Here is a 13,491-nt window from a genome sequence, read left to right on the forward strand (position 1 = left end):
AGCGACTTCTTGGAGAAGATACTCCAACTTAAGTTTTCTTTATAGCGGGTTTACCGCCTTTTTTTCTGTGCCATCCCTACATAAACAGTGCTAGTGCACTCTCTGATACTTTCACCTTTGTAAAAAGGAGAAAAGATTAAGGTAGATTGACACTTCATGTTCACCATCTCTAATGGCACTTCTGATTGTATTCACGAATCGCCACGTTCCTTTTCATTTGTGTTAAATGGCGTCGAAACAATTGTTATGAAATCTTTGTTTACAGGCAAGAGGTCATGACACATCTAAGCACGTGTTGGCATGCTTTGGTGGTGCAGGTGGACAACACGCATGTGCCATCGCTCGTGCACTCGGGATGCAGACGGTCTTCATTCACAAGTACAGCACTTTTGCACATATGCACTCTTTGAGACAGAACACGGTCCTCATTGCTGATGCAACACTGGGCAGCATCCTTCCTTGGGAGGAAAGCTTGTGGAGCACCGACTATAATTAAGGAGATCATGTTACCGACTTGTAGGCATCCAATAAATGATAAATTGGTGGAAAAACAATACACAAATACTTTTACACCCTGGAGGGGAGGCCATTTTGGTTAGTTGACCTTCTATTCTCCATCTTGTTAATTTCATTTGACTTGTATTCCAGCACTTTATTATAAAATTGCATGTTCCATTTTTAATCTTTCGACAAAGAATTGGGCCAGAATACTGAGCAGAGGTGTCGCTGTGCACTGGCTCATGGGGCACGTGTCCCAAATGTCTTTTGCTTTGCCCCAAATCTATTTAACCCCTTGGCTACGACAGGTCACTTTGTCTTTGAAATCAGACTTTAAAGTCCGTCAGACAAATGAACAAGCGCTAATTATAGGCAGGGGTAACTTTGGATGGAGGATGCCACCGTTGATGCGGAGGATACTTTGCAATGATGCACAGCAGACAATACACACTGATACTTCCCAAATATAAAAGGCAGACCGTTTACAAATATAACATTTCTAAAACCGGAGGGTGATGAGGGTTAATTAATAAGTAAAACATGTGACCTTGTGCTCAATATACAGTAAGTTCTCTTACAACGTCTTCTCAACGCTGTTTTACTATAATGTCGCTAACCAGTAGGCTGAGTAGGGGATCACTTTTCTTACAACATCGTGACATTTCCACACTAGAACGGCACTTGGTAGAGCGCTTACCTCCGCCAGGCTCTTCAGTTTGTTTTGCATCCCAATGATAGGCCGGATCTGCATCCGGGCCTGAACCAAAATCTAATCGGCTTGTTCTTGTTACTTAACCAAGTCATCCCCCAAGTTTCGTCCAAATCCGTCCTCAACTTTTTTTTATATATCGTGTTGTATATCGCTTCTCGCCCGATCTCTCAATGGTGAAGAATCACTTAATAATTAAATATTTCTCATATCCGAATCCATATTTAGATCTTTCCCAAAATCGAATCAATTCTTCCTTGTCACACACCCAACCGGTCCACCAAGTTACGTCCAAATCCGTCCACAACTTTTTGAGATATCCTGCGATGTATCGTTTTTGGCCCTGTCTCCCAATGGTGAAGAATCGCTTAAAAATTCTAGTAGCCTGATCCGAATCCATATCTTCACTAAAATCTAATCATTTCGTCCTTGTCACATACACTATGTCTCTGCCAAATTTCGTCTGAATCCGTCCACAACTTTTTGAGATACCTTGTTCTTTTGAACAAAGACAGACAAGCAAACAGACAGACAACCAGACAGACAGGAGTGAAAACATAACCTCCATCCACCTTTGGTTGAGGACGTAATAACATTGCCAGTTTCTGTGATGGCAACTTTTCCATACAACATGAACGTGATGACAACTTTCCCAAAGAATGCCATTTTATTTTGGAATAAACAAATCATACATGAAGGATTTTAGTTCATACAGTATGGAAATATCGAGCAATAAAGCATCCAGAAACGACCACAAACAAGTCAGGAGACGACGATGGTTCACGAGCAAGCGGTATTCAATGACAAAGGACGGACTATACCGAAACAGGCCCTGACTGGGAGGTCGGGGGCCCACGTGGCAGGTGTCGGCCCCCGACATGCGGTGTACATGCCTATTTACAAAGGGCCCCAATGTGCTGCGTGCGCAGGCCTTTAAGAGCCAGCTGTACATAATTGTGTGTGGAGCTGGCTTGGAAATGTCAAAACGAAGGTTACTGACCTTGAAATGAGATATAAAATAATGTATAATCAGTTATGAGGTTAGTTAGCTACACAATACCGAAAATTCGGTTCGATTCTGACAACTTTGAAAATTTGACCTTTGTGACCTTCAAAGGTCAAAGATTCTGAAATTTGTTGGAAAACTTGTATTTCATGATGTATGTGATAATATAAGATCATGTACGACATTTCACCCTATCAGGAAGCAAACAATGTAATAAAACCATCAAAAATCGACTTTTCTAAATTTTGTGACCTTGTGACCTTGACCTTGGGGCGAAAATGAAACCGAGCTCCGTGGGGCTAGACACATGACATTGGCCTAACCAAATACCGAAACCCCTATCAGATTCCACTAACTCCCTCGGAGAAGATGTAGCTTGAACTAGATTACCCCCTAAAAAGGCATCTTTTTCGGGCGTGGCTCCGCCCACAATGGGCGCAATGATATCAACCTCCCACCCAAGTTTCAACAAGATCAAATTATATCATCGGGTAGTTATGCTGCGGACAGACAGACAGACAGACACACACCCATGACGAATATAGTGGTCACTCTGTTTGATAACTCGTGAACCAAAACTGCCAAATGATAAAGCCAACCTAACATACTGTAGAATGAGTGAATGCTCAAGAGAAAGCGTATAAGCAGAGATACGAGGTTTACAACGCTTCAAATGAAAACTACACTACATGGCAGACAGAAAAATAAAATGCTGCCAAGTGTGGGGGTTGTGGTTGTTGTTTTTGTTTTTCCCCTTACGTAGTAAAGAACGTTGTGCAAAAGTAAAGAGGGGAGTGCAGGTATGTCTTAGATGCCAATTGTACATGGAAATTTATCCTGAAAACAAAAACGCAGCGAAGCAAATCTTGATAACATCGTATTTGAATGTGGACAAATGGCCAGTGAACAATCCTAGGAAGAGCCATGGTGTCTACGAAGAGGCGGATCCTGCTCCATCCTCCTCCTCGCATTAGGCCACTCCCCCACCATTTTCCCTCCCACTCCACCTGCACAAGCTCCATCCACGATCATTGTTGGTGAATACAGCACAGTACAGTACTGCACATGACTTTACATGTTACATTTTTGTTATTTATGCTATGCATTTACTTATTTATTACTTGCGAAAATCGAAGATTTTTTTCAAGTATATTGGTTGCGCTTGTGTGTTATTCTTGTGCGTTACGCAAGACTGTTTTTTGTCTGTCTGTATGTCAGTCGCCTACAGGTCACAATTTTCAAGCGATCTTCACGAAACTTCACCAAATGGTGGAGTTGGCCATAAGCAAGAAGCCTATTGTTTTTGGGGTCAAAAGTTTCATAGGTCAACATAGGCCAATGGTCACCAACTTTGTCGAGTTTCTAAAATGCTCAAGTTTCATCCGATTGACTTGAAATTTTAAGAGGATTTGCATATCAGCTAACTGAATTCAACCATCAAGTATTTTTGAGGTCATCATAGACCAACAACTTATTTTATGGATTTCGCAAGTATCGTGCTATGCACGACATATTTCTTGTTTTGTTTGTTAGCTATTTTATTTTGTGGTTATTATATCATTGAATGTAAATGTATAAAAATGTACTTTTTTTAGACTTATTAAAGATGTTTTTAGTGCAAAAAAACGTTTGTTTTGGGACACATTCAATGTTATTTACCTTAATTTAAATGGGAAAAATTGTTTCCCACAGCGTCACACTTTTTAGGACACGTTACCGACGTTGTGTGAGAACTTCCTGTATTTGAAATGTCTAATAGTAGATGACCACCTTGGGAGGCCATTTTTCCCCGCAGAGCAGGGGTTGGCCTTTTTCGGGCACCATGGTCCCCTTTTTGAAGCGATGTTTTACGGCCGGATGCCTTCCTGCCGCCAACCCTGTTAGTCGCCTTTTGCGACACACAGGGAATTACCAGTGAACTGGTACTCAATTTGCCGACTTCGGAAGGATGACAGGCTGAGTCAACCCCCCTGGCATTAATTCAGCGATTGACCGGAATTCGAACCCAGGATCCTAGGTATCCCAAGCTGGCACCCTAACCGCTAAGCCAACACCAGGCTAATGTCTAATAGTAGATATACAAAGTAAATTTGTGCTTTTACAGAATTAAGTTGAGTTTGTAAATGGATACTTTTTTGTTTTTCTACTTTATTCATTTGAGTTAATAAAGGTTGAAATACGTTATTGAAAATACAAAAAAAAAGTCTAATTTAACGCCTGCAAAATCCTTTATTTAACATTGAAATGTATCGATTAGCCTTATTTGCACGTGCCAATTTGCTAAATGTTTTAGGACTAGCAGAAGTACCCGGCGTTGGGGAGTGGGGGGGGGGGGGGGAGGGAGGGGTGAGGCTAGTTTTGGCATATTTTTGGAAGCTAGCGACTCCTCTGGTACTGATACATAATTGCCAATCCTTTATGAGTGATATGATGGAATTGTACAACTTTATTGACCAGAACGAAGTCGATGACATGCCATCGCAAATGTTCCCACCGAAAGCAAAGTTGAAAGATTACGAAAAGCTCCACTGGGATTGACCCAATATATAATTCAGAGTTAAAAATATATTTGCCAATTTGACCCCTATGACTCCTACATATGACCCTATGACTTATATAATTAAGTCCCCACCCACTGGGGCATGAACCAGGGGTCAAATCCAAAAAATCATTGCATATTTCATACGTCCTCCAATGTTGATTGCATATATAAAGTTTCATTAAACAATGTTTAAAAATATGCCCGTAATTGAATATTTTTAGATTTGACATTTTGACCTGGCCCAAAGGGGCGGGGCCAAAAATGGTACTGATATTGTACCTTCATGCCATGTAGTGATCATAACTATGAAGAAGTTCGGTGAATTTCTGCACAACTGTTTAGGAAGAGATGGCGTGAGGGTTAGACAAATGACAGATGGAGCCGATTACAATTTTTTTTTTTTTTTTTTTTCAAAAAGCGTGAGGATAAAAATGACAGCCAGGAGGTGAGGTTTAGTTGAGAGCAAAGGATGTGCTTCATAGAAATACATATGTGAACAGCAGTATCGTCACTAGATTTGGAGTCAATAACTTGCTTACCTCACTAAAATGTGACAACGTTGTTATGCCTCTATAATTAGGGAACAATTTTGATGTTTTAAACTTTTTAATGTCACGAGTACTTTTCTCAGTTATGGTTAAGTGGCTATCTCTTGTGTGTTCTGCTGGTGTTTTTGTATTTTCAAAGACTGCCATTAATATGAATTTTGTGAGAACGACTACTTGAGATGGGTGGCTTTCTTCCATAACATTTTGCACATGGCACTGCAGGATGTTATTGATGAGATCGTAGAAATACTGTACTTAAAAATATATAGTACAAGATGTAGGCTCACAAAGAATGAGCTGATAGTGTTAAAAAGGCTACCTACTGAAAGTGGAACAGTGGGGACATGGTTGGATAAAAGCAAGAGAATGAACAAAAAGGAAAAGAGGAAAGAGAAGGGAGGGGTGAACACCGTAATTTGCAAGTCAGAGGGTTGCGCTGGGTAGATCCACATGAAGATCTGTAAGGAAGAGAGAGATTGAAAAACACCCCACTTGCGAGTTCCACAAGCCGGAGAAAAAGGGAACAAAAAGTGGAAGGTGTTCCTGGTAGAGCACGTGCATCCTGGAGTAGCTAGGCCATGCCAGAGGGCTGAGAGTGCAGTAAGCTAGACTTTTTAGGGGAGGAGGTTAAACCAAAAAAAAATATGGAGGCCACCAAGCAGTCTTAGATGCGAGAGCAACAGGGTTTGAATTTCGGCCTCATCATTGGAGATGCCTATAATGTTGAGACCTTTAGAATCTACAGATGCTGTGGTACCAACCCATAGGGGGGACGCAATACTCACCCTGTCCCTTTGTAAAAACACCAACCCATAGTGGTAGAGCAGTAATGAGCTATGGGTAAGTGCGCCTTGTAGGCTGTGAGTACTTCTGATTTTTACCTTCAAGGAAAAACTTGAAATGGCATCAGAAATTACTCTCGGTCTACGCCTACCTTTGGAGGCCAGCTTTGCTTTGGTGTCAGAACAGGAGAGGTCATGGCTGATGGTGAGGCCTAAATGTCCAATAGACTAAATTTCTTCTTGTCGTTGATCATGGGAAAGTGTGGGTTTGTTTGTTTGTGTGGCAGTAAAATAATTCGTAGTCCCAGTCATTCAGAATGGGGAGTAGTCTAGTAGGAAGACTAGGTCCCCCTGCACCCCCCGGAGATATACTTCTAATCAGTGTTTCTAGATTGGAAACAATGTGTAGAAAATGACTAGCTATGGCCCCAAGCTGAAAAAATGTCCCACATACCATTTTTATGCAAATTACTGCTGCCATTATCAAAAAAAGACTAGGTCCCCCTGCACCCCTCCGGAGATATACTTCTAACCAGTGTTTCTAGATTGGAAAAAATGTGTAGAAAATGACTAGCTATGGCCCCAAGCTGAAACAATGTCCCACATACCATTTTTATGCAAATTACTGCTGCCATTATCAAAAAAACGATTTTTGACATATCTCAGCCAATATTGCAGATAATTGAAAAATGAAGGTGTCTAGACCCATGTTTTGAAGGGCATAGATCATGATAGAACTATTCATAACATGATTACATGTGTCTATGGTATACTAGTATGCTAATTAGTGCTTTATTTACAAAATAATCACAGTTTTACGAAATAATAGACTCATATTAAGGTCCGTCTACACAGACGTTAACACAAAGTTTTATTTTTCTAAATACCCTGTGAAATTCACCGAATGCCCTGTGAAACCTGGGATTCTTCTCCAGCTTTTTCAAGGGCCCGACTTTTCCCTTCCCTTTGAAGGCACTGGTGCAGTCTTCTCCGCTGAACACATAGTACCCCAGGAGAGTGGCACAGTAGTCCTCTCCCAGGGATTCTGCCAGCTCAGAGACGTTGACAAGTTGGCGATGCTTCCCTGACCCTGTATCCAGGTACACCGTCAGCTTGATGTTGTGGGCATGGTGGAGCAGGATCAGGAGGATGTCTGTGTCCGGTGTTCTGACTACAGCGTTCTTGTATCCGATGGTAGCAGCATGATGGAGGTACAGAACCACCCTGGTATCAGTCTCTTCCTGGTTGCTGTAGATCGTGGGGAGTTCACGTACCTCGACCTGAAACACAAAAAGGCACCGCATTTCAATCACCAGTCACTGCCAGTTTCAGTATATCTCCGGGGGGTGCAGGGGGACCTAGTCTTTTTTTGATAATGGCAGCAGTAATTTGCATAAAAATGGTATGTGGGACATTTTTTCAGCTTGGGGCCATAGCTAGTCATTTTCTACACATTTTTTCCAATCTAGAAACACTGATTAGAAGTATATCTCCGGGGGGTGCAGGGGGACCTAGTCTTTTTTTGATAATGGCAGCAGTAATTTGCATAAAAATGGTATGTGGGACATTTTGTCAGCTTGGGGCCATAGCTAGTCATTTTCTACACATTTTTTCCAATCTAGAAACACTGATTAGAAGTATATCTCCGGGGGGTGCAGGGGGACCTAGTCTTTTTTTGATAATGGCAGCAGTAATTTGCATAAAAATGGTATGTGGGACATTATTTCAGCTTGGGGCCATAGCTAGTCATTTTCTACACATTTTTTCCAATCTAGAAACACTGATTAGAAGTATATCTCCGGGGGGTGCAGGGGGACCTAGTCTTCCTACTAGACTAGAGAGAACACAGATTCTCTCTACGTAAATTAGTCAGGTCAAAATAGTTTAACCCCCAAAAAATTGCTACAAAAGGTTTCTCAACTGATTCTGGTAGGGTTTAGCGTACGTTATAACATACTAAAAGTTTACCAAAGTAGGACCCCCGGAAAAGTTTTTTTCAAGATGGCGTCCAAGATGGCCGCCGAAACCTCTTAATGATCATAACTATGTAACTATCAACTCAAATTTGATGATCTTGGTGTCTATCCCTAGGTTTTTGGGGGCAAGGAACACATTAAGACCATTAAAAATGAAAGTGGGCCATTATATGTAACACAAAAATCCAATATGGCGTCAATAATGGCCGCCAACACCTCCAAATGACCGCAAGTCCATAACTATTGACTCAAATTTAATGATCTTGATGTCTATCCCCAGGTTTTTGGGGGCAAGGAACACATTAAGACAACTTTGGATATTACTGAGCTGTTGAATCATTATGAAATTGAACTCATGACCTTCAGCTGTCACCTAATGCACAAACACCTTTGTCCATAGAATAAGTTTCAGAGCGTTCAGTTTTGAGTGTCATCCTCCTCCTCAGTATCGACCTCTTGAGTGTTGTTTGGATTGTCACAGTTTTCAGTTTGGCAAGGGCCACATGCAGCAGTGCAGCGGAGTCCATAGCGTCTGCAGCTGCATCGAGAGGATTTGCATCCCCCCAAACAGTTGCAATGGATAATTTTCAAGAGTTCGTCAGGCGCAGCATTGTTTTGGGTCATAATTGGAATTAACTGATCATTTTCCTGTTTCCATCCCCATTCAGTTGGGTTCATTTCATTTGCCATCCCCATCCATACCATAATTTGAAAGTACACACGTTGGCTATGGAATATTGTTGCAGGTGATGTTGGGGGGAGCCGTTCAGAAGTGACAAATGCTTGAGCAGTTGCCACTGTTTTGGTGAAAATGATATGGCGCAGTGATGATCGCGTATCATTAGACTTGCCACCAAAGAGATCAACCATCAGGTCTTTGCCAAGATCTGATATGTCCTCTTGAGATTTGTTTTGAAGGATGAATGCACTAGCACAGGACTTCATGACAGGATCAGATTTCACTAATTTCCAGAAGGCTGACTTTTTTACGATGCCGAAAATCCTTGAAGTAGAATCACATCCTGAGTAGGCATGTACAAAGAGCAACTCATTGCACACATCGTCTCCTAAAGTTTCTTTCAACAGGTTAATGTTATACACTCTGTGTTCTTTTGACTGCTTGTTTGCATCAGAACGGAAGTAGATGATCTCATTGTCTGTTCTGGAGTAATGAAGGAGCAAGATCAGCAAATCTGTATCCTCACCGACCAACGTTGTGGTGCAATGACGGGATCGTTCAACAGTTGCCTTAACGATATCAACGTCTGCATGCCCTGGTGACTGAATGACATGGCATCCCCTTTTAGTTAGTGCTGTGCTGATGAGAGCAATCATGTCTGCCTTGTTTTTGTCACGAGACAAAAAGTCGTCCTTTTTGCCTGCAAACTCTGTTTCTGCAGTGAAACTAACAATAGGGTGCAGGTTTTTTCCTCGTCTCTGATGTGTGTTGTCTTTTATGGAGGGACCTTCACCATAGCCATCGAACACCACTGTCGCTTGTCCGTAATGTCTCACAGTGAAGTCTGCATAAGACTCAGCTATTGCATTATATGAGTCGCCTTTGTTCCACGGTAAACGATGGAGCAAAGAGCCACCATCAAGCACGTAACAATCTGTTTTGGGAATAGAGTTCATCACAGCCTCACTTGATAAGTCCGCAGCATGGTCTCGAATTGCCTGAGCAAGCTGAGGTTTGTCTGCTTTTCGAAGAATGTTCCTGGTCTCAAAGAGGGCTGGAGGGTAGGGGCTTAGTTCATACGTCAAAACCTCTTCAAGGGAAAGATCTCCTGACCTTGACACCAGAAGGAAACGCTGGAACAGAAGGGCAGGATCAATGGTACGATCAGGAGCAATCTTCACAGCAGAGATATTCCCAAGGGTTTTGGCTCTGTCTTTCCGCTTGAATTTGTAAGTAAACTAGGGCATGCCCGTACTATATATAAGCTAGGACGTGCCCGTACGTGGGTGCCCGTTCCTTGCCAAAAAAAAAAAAAAAAAAAAATTTGTGTAGGGGTGTGTGTGTGTAAACATCCTAGGGCGTGCCCGTACGTGGGTGCAAAAAAACATGCGTGCAAACAACAACAACAAAAAAAAACTGAAACCTCGTGGCAGTAACGACCACAGAACCCCCCCCCCCACCCCCCTCTATTTACATGAATGGTTTGGTCCATTCGCAACGACCACAGAACTCCCCCCTCTATTTACATGCAATGGTTTGGTCCAAAGCGAACGGCTTGCAGTGTTTGGTAAAGAAATCGCCATAGCTCGGTAACTACTTCTCCGATTAATTTCAAACCTTGAAAAGGCACATCCTCGGGTCCCCAGCAATATACCTGGCAAGTTTCAAGTATATCGGACCGGTAGTTGTCGAGAAACAGCGGTCACAGACAAACATACACACATACACACATACAAACACACATACAAACACACATACAAACACACATACACACATACACACAGAGATTAATGGAATTATAGATAGATGCCGACTTTCCGATTATATCTTCAATGATCTTGTTTCCAACCGATTCAAAGTCATGTACATTCACATCTGGCCCAGCCACTATCCCGTTGACAATGTTTCTCAGAGTAGGATCAGATGTGAAGGGTGAGCAGGCTGCAAGCTTTATCCGAATTTTCTCAAGATCAGATGCATCTCTTTTGATGCGCGCCTCAGTTGAGTCTTTGTGTTGCGGACTTGTAGTATAGGTTAGGTTTGTGAAATCCTGCATCGCAATGTTGTACTCGGATGTTACAGGTGCAGATAAGGTCCAAAGGTTTCGCATGTCCTCGGTCATCCCACTGCCGCGAGTTAGACCACCAGTGCTCTTCAGAGACCTCATCAACGTTTGTTCGATGACAAGATCACTACTATGACAGCTCGTGGGCAATGACAGCTCGTGGGCGAACTGCCTGAATTATGGCATGACCAACTGCCGCAACCTTGCGTCTTGTGTCTTTCCCAACGAACAATGTTTCCAGTGCTGTCCGCAGACTAGTCGGAATGAACGATAGGGCTGAATCAAGTTTTAAATCATCACTACTTGGATACTGATTCGTCACGGTAGAAACCTGAGATTTTATATCACTTCTGATTAACCTAGCAGCAGTTTCAATAATAGCGCGTTTTTGGGACTCTTCATCGCCTTCCTGACACGTTTGCTTGTAGTATGATCTCAGAATCTGTGACGTTTGTTCTCTCATCGTAACAATATCGTCCAAGCCTTCTCTTTCACCAAAAAAAATTGAGTCCTTAAAGCGTTCTTTAAGACGCTTTTTCAAACTGTAATTGTCATACGGTTCCGAATCAGGATTACAAAGATACCCTTTCATTATGAGGCTCAAAGATGTAACAGTTAGTTGTTCCTCACTGTTCAGTTCTAGGTAAGCACACATTTTCTGAAATGCTTCATACTTATCTTCATCTTTAGGACGACCACACTTTCTGCGCTTGGCTTCGGGGGCTTTCTGGAACTCTAAAGGCACAGACTTGAAGGACCGGAAATTTCCACTACACGAATGATGATAAAGTCCGTCTGCTGCATGTAAATCTCGTAAATAGTATTCAATCCGACCCTTTACAGTATGTCCCCAATCATCTGAACGGGATTCACAGACCTCCACAATTGTCTCCACAAATTTGTCAGTCTGTACCCAGCTAAAGTGTCCCTTGTCCAAATCAATTGTACATCCACAGAATACGCAATCCTTTTCACTGTCAAAACCTCCACTTGATTGTCTTGTGGTTCTCTTTGGTGGCACAGAACCACTACTTTTCTTTGCAACATGGCTTTTAATGTTTTTATCATTTATGTACTGTTGACGACAGCTTTTATGCACTTTAGTACTGGCTTCAACTACAAGATCGTCCTTCCGCTTTACACTGGCTTCATTTATTCCCTTCGCCCACTTCCACTGAATTGCAACCCAGTTATCACTGGAATCCTCGATCTCCTCCTTGCAGATTGGACAAAAAGCTTGACTGGCTGTGCTTGCACTCATTGTTGAATCATGTCTGAAAAAGAGAAAGATGAGAATTAGTTATTCAGTTAGATCCAATTCGACACATTCTTCAGGTCAATATATGGAAAATGCCCCCTCAACCTGTTAGATAATGGCCCACTTTCATTTTTAATGGTCTTAATGTGTTCCTTGCCCCCAAAAACCTAGGGATAGACACCAAGATCATTAAATTTGAGTTGATAGTTACATAGTTATGATCATTAAGAGGTTTTGGCGGCCATCTTGGACGCCATCTTGAAAAAAACACTTTTCCGGGGGTCCTCCTTTGGTAAACTTTTAGTATGTTATAAAGTACACTAAACCCTACCAGAATCAGTTGAGAAACCTTTTGTAGCAATTTTTTGGGGGTTGAGGGGGTATTTTCCATATATCGACCTTACTAAATATTTAGGGTATGGCGTCGTTTCTGACAAATTAACCGATTGTAATATTTTGATGAAAACCATAGACATCAAAGTGGGGGGAAAGGATCATCCTGTACGTAAGGACAGGCTCTTCGCTGGTCTAGTCAATTACAGATCGGTATAGAGTGACTCGGCTGCCGTCCACCAGTCACCAGTCAGTGGAATGAGCTCCTGTATGACAAAATGTGGCGTCCTCTGCAAAAATGGAGTTTTTTTTTTTTCTCAACAACTGAAGAGGTGCTAATTGAAGAGGTGCACTCCAGCCTTCACTAAGATAGATGATGAGAAAAGAGGAGGCGGTTCCTTTGATAGCAACTTGTTGACTGTGTGAGTGTAGGAAGTCAGAAAGCCAGTCACGAACGTAGTCTTGTACCCTCCAGGCAGCGAGCTTGGTAGGCAGAGCAGGATGCCAGACGATGGAATTCTCTACTTCCGTTTATGGAGTCGGTCCTTGCTTCTCGTGAGCGATTTAGTGCATTGGACTCTTGCTGATAGAGAAGCAGCCACCTTAACCGTTACGCCAACACCAGGCATATCATCGGATTAATGCTCATCGTAATATAATTAGGAGTCCACACTACTATCTATGACTCTGTGAATGATGCCACAGGTAAAGTCGTTAACATGTTCCTCATTTAAGCATTGATGATCTGAAACAAATTGGTTGAATCTGTCCTTTTTATGGTGTAATTTGTTTTTGAACAGATACGCAAGTGTGCTTTCAGCGTATGGATTGGCATTGGCGGATATTGTGCATGAGGCACAGGAGCCGTGTGCAGTGCAGTACGCACCGCCAGCGTTCTCACTCCTGGAGAAGCGGCTTGCTGCACTTCAGGAATGCTGCGTGCAGACGCTGACGGTCCAAGGCTTTTCAAGGTGCGATTTTGTGAGGCCAGCACATAACTCCAATAAGATACAACCATTTGGCCCATCCTGTTGGCATTACACTCCCATGTTCGCTTTCACATGGCGTGCATTTTCACATGGCACATGGCATGCT

At 42.3% G+C, this 13,491-nt stretch overlaps 1 protein-coding gene across 2 annotated transcripts in view; it reads left to right on the plus strand.

The window, feature by feature from the left end:
- Positions 1 to 13,367, plus strand: part of LOC144889275 (5-oxoprolinase-like) — a gene marked incomplete at both ends in the record, with an annotated part of 71,672 nt that extends 58,305 nt beyond the window's left edge. For both annotated transcript variants that reach the window (XM_078769349.1, XM_078769350.1), the window contains 2 exon segments: positions 266 to 378; positions 13,197 to 13,367. In XM_078769349.1, coding sequence (XP_078625475.1) covers positions 266 to 378; positions 13,197 to 13,367 — 284 coding nt within the window.
- Positions 13,368 to 13,491: the final 124 nt, after the last annotated feature.

This window comes from Myxine glutinosa, unplaced genomic scaffold (assembly GCF_964187855.1).
Source record: "Myxine glutinosa unplaced genomic scaffold, kmMyxGlut1.1 SCAFFOLD_2163, whole genome shotgun sequence".
Lineage (NCBI taxonomy): Eukaryota > Metazoa > Chordata > Myxini > Myxiniformes > Myxinidae > Myxine > Myxine glutinosa.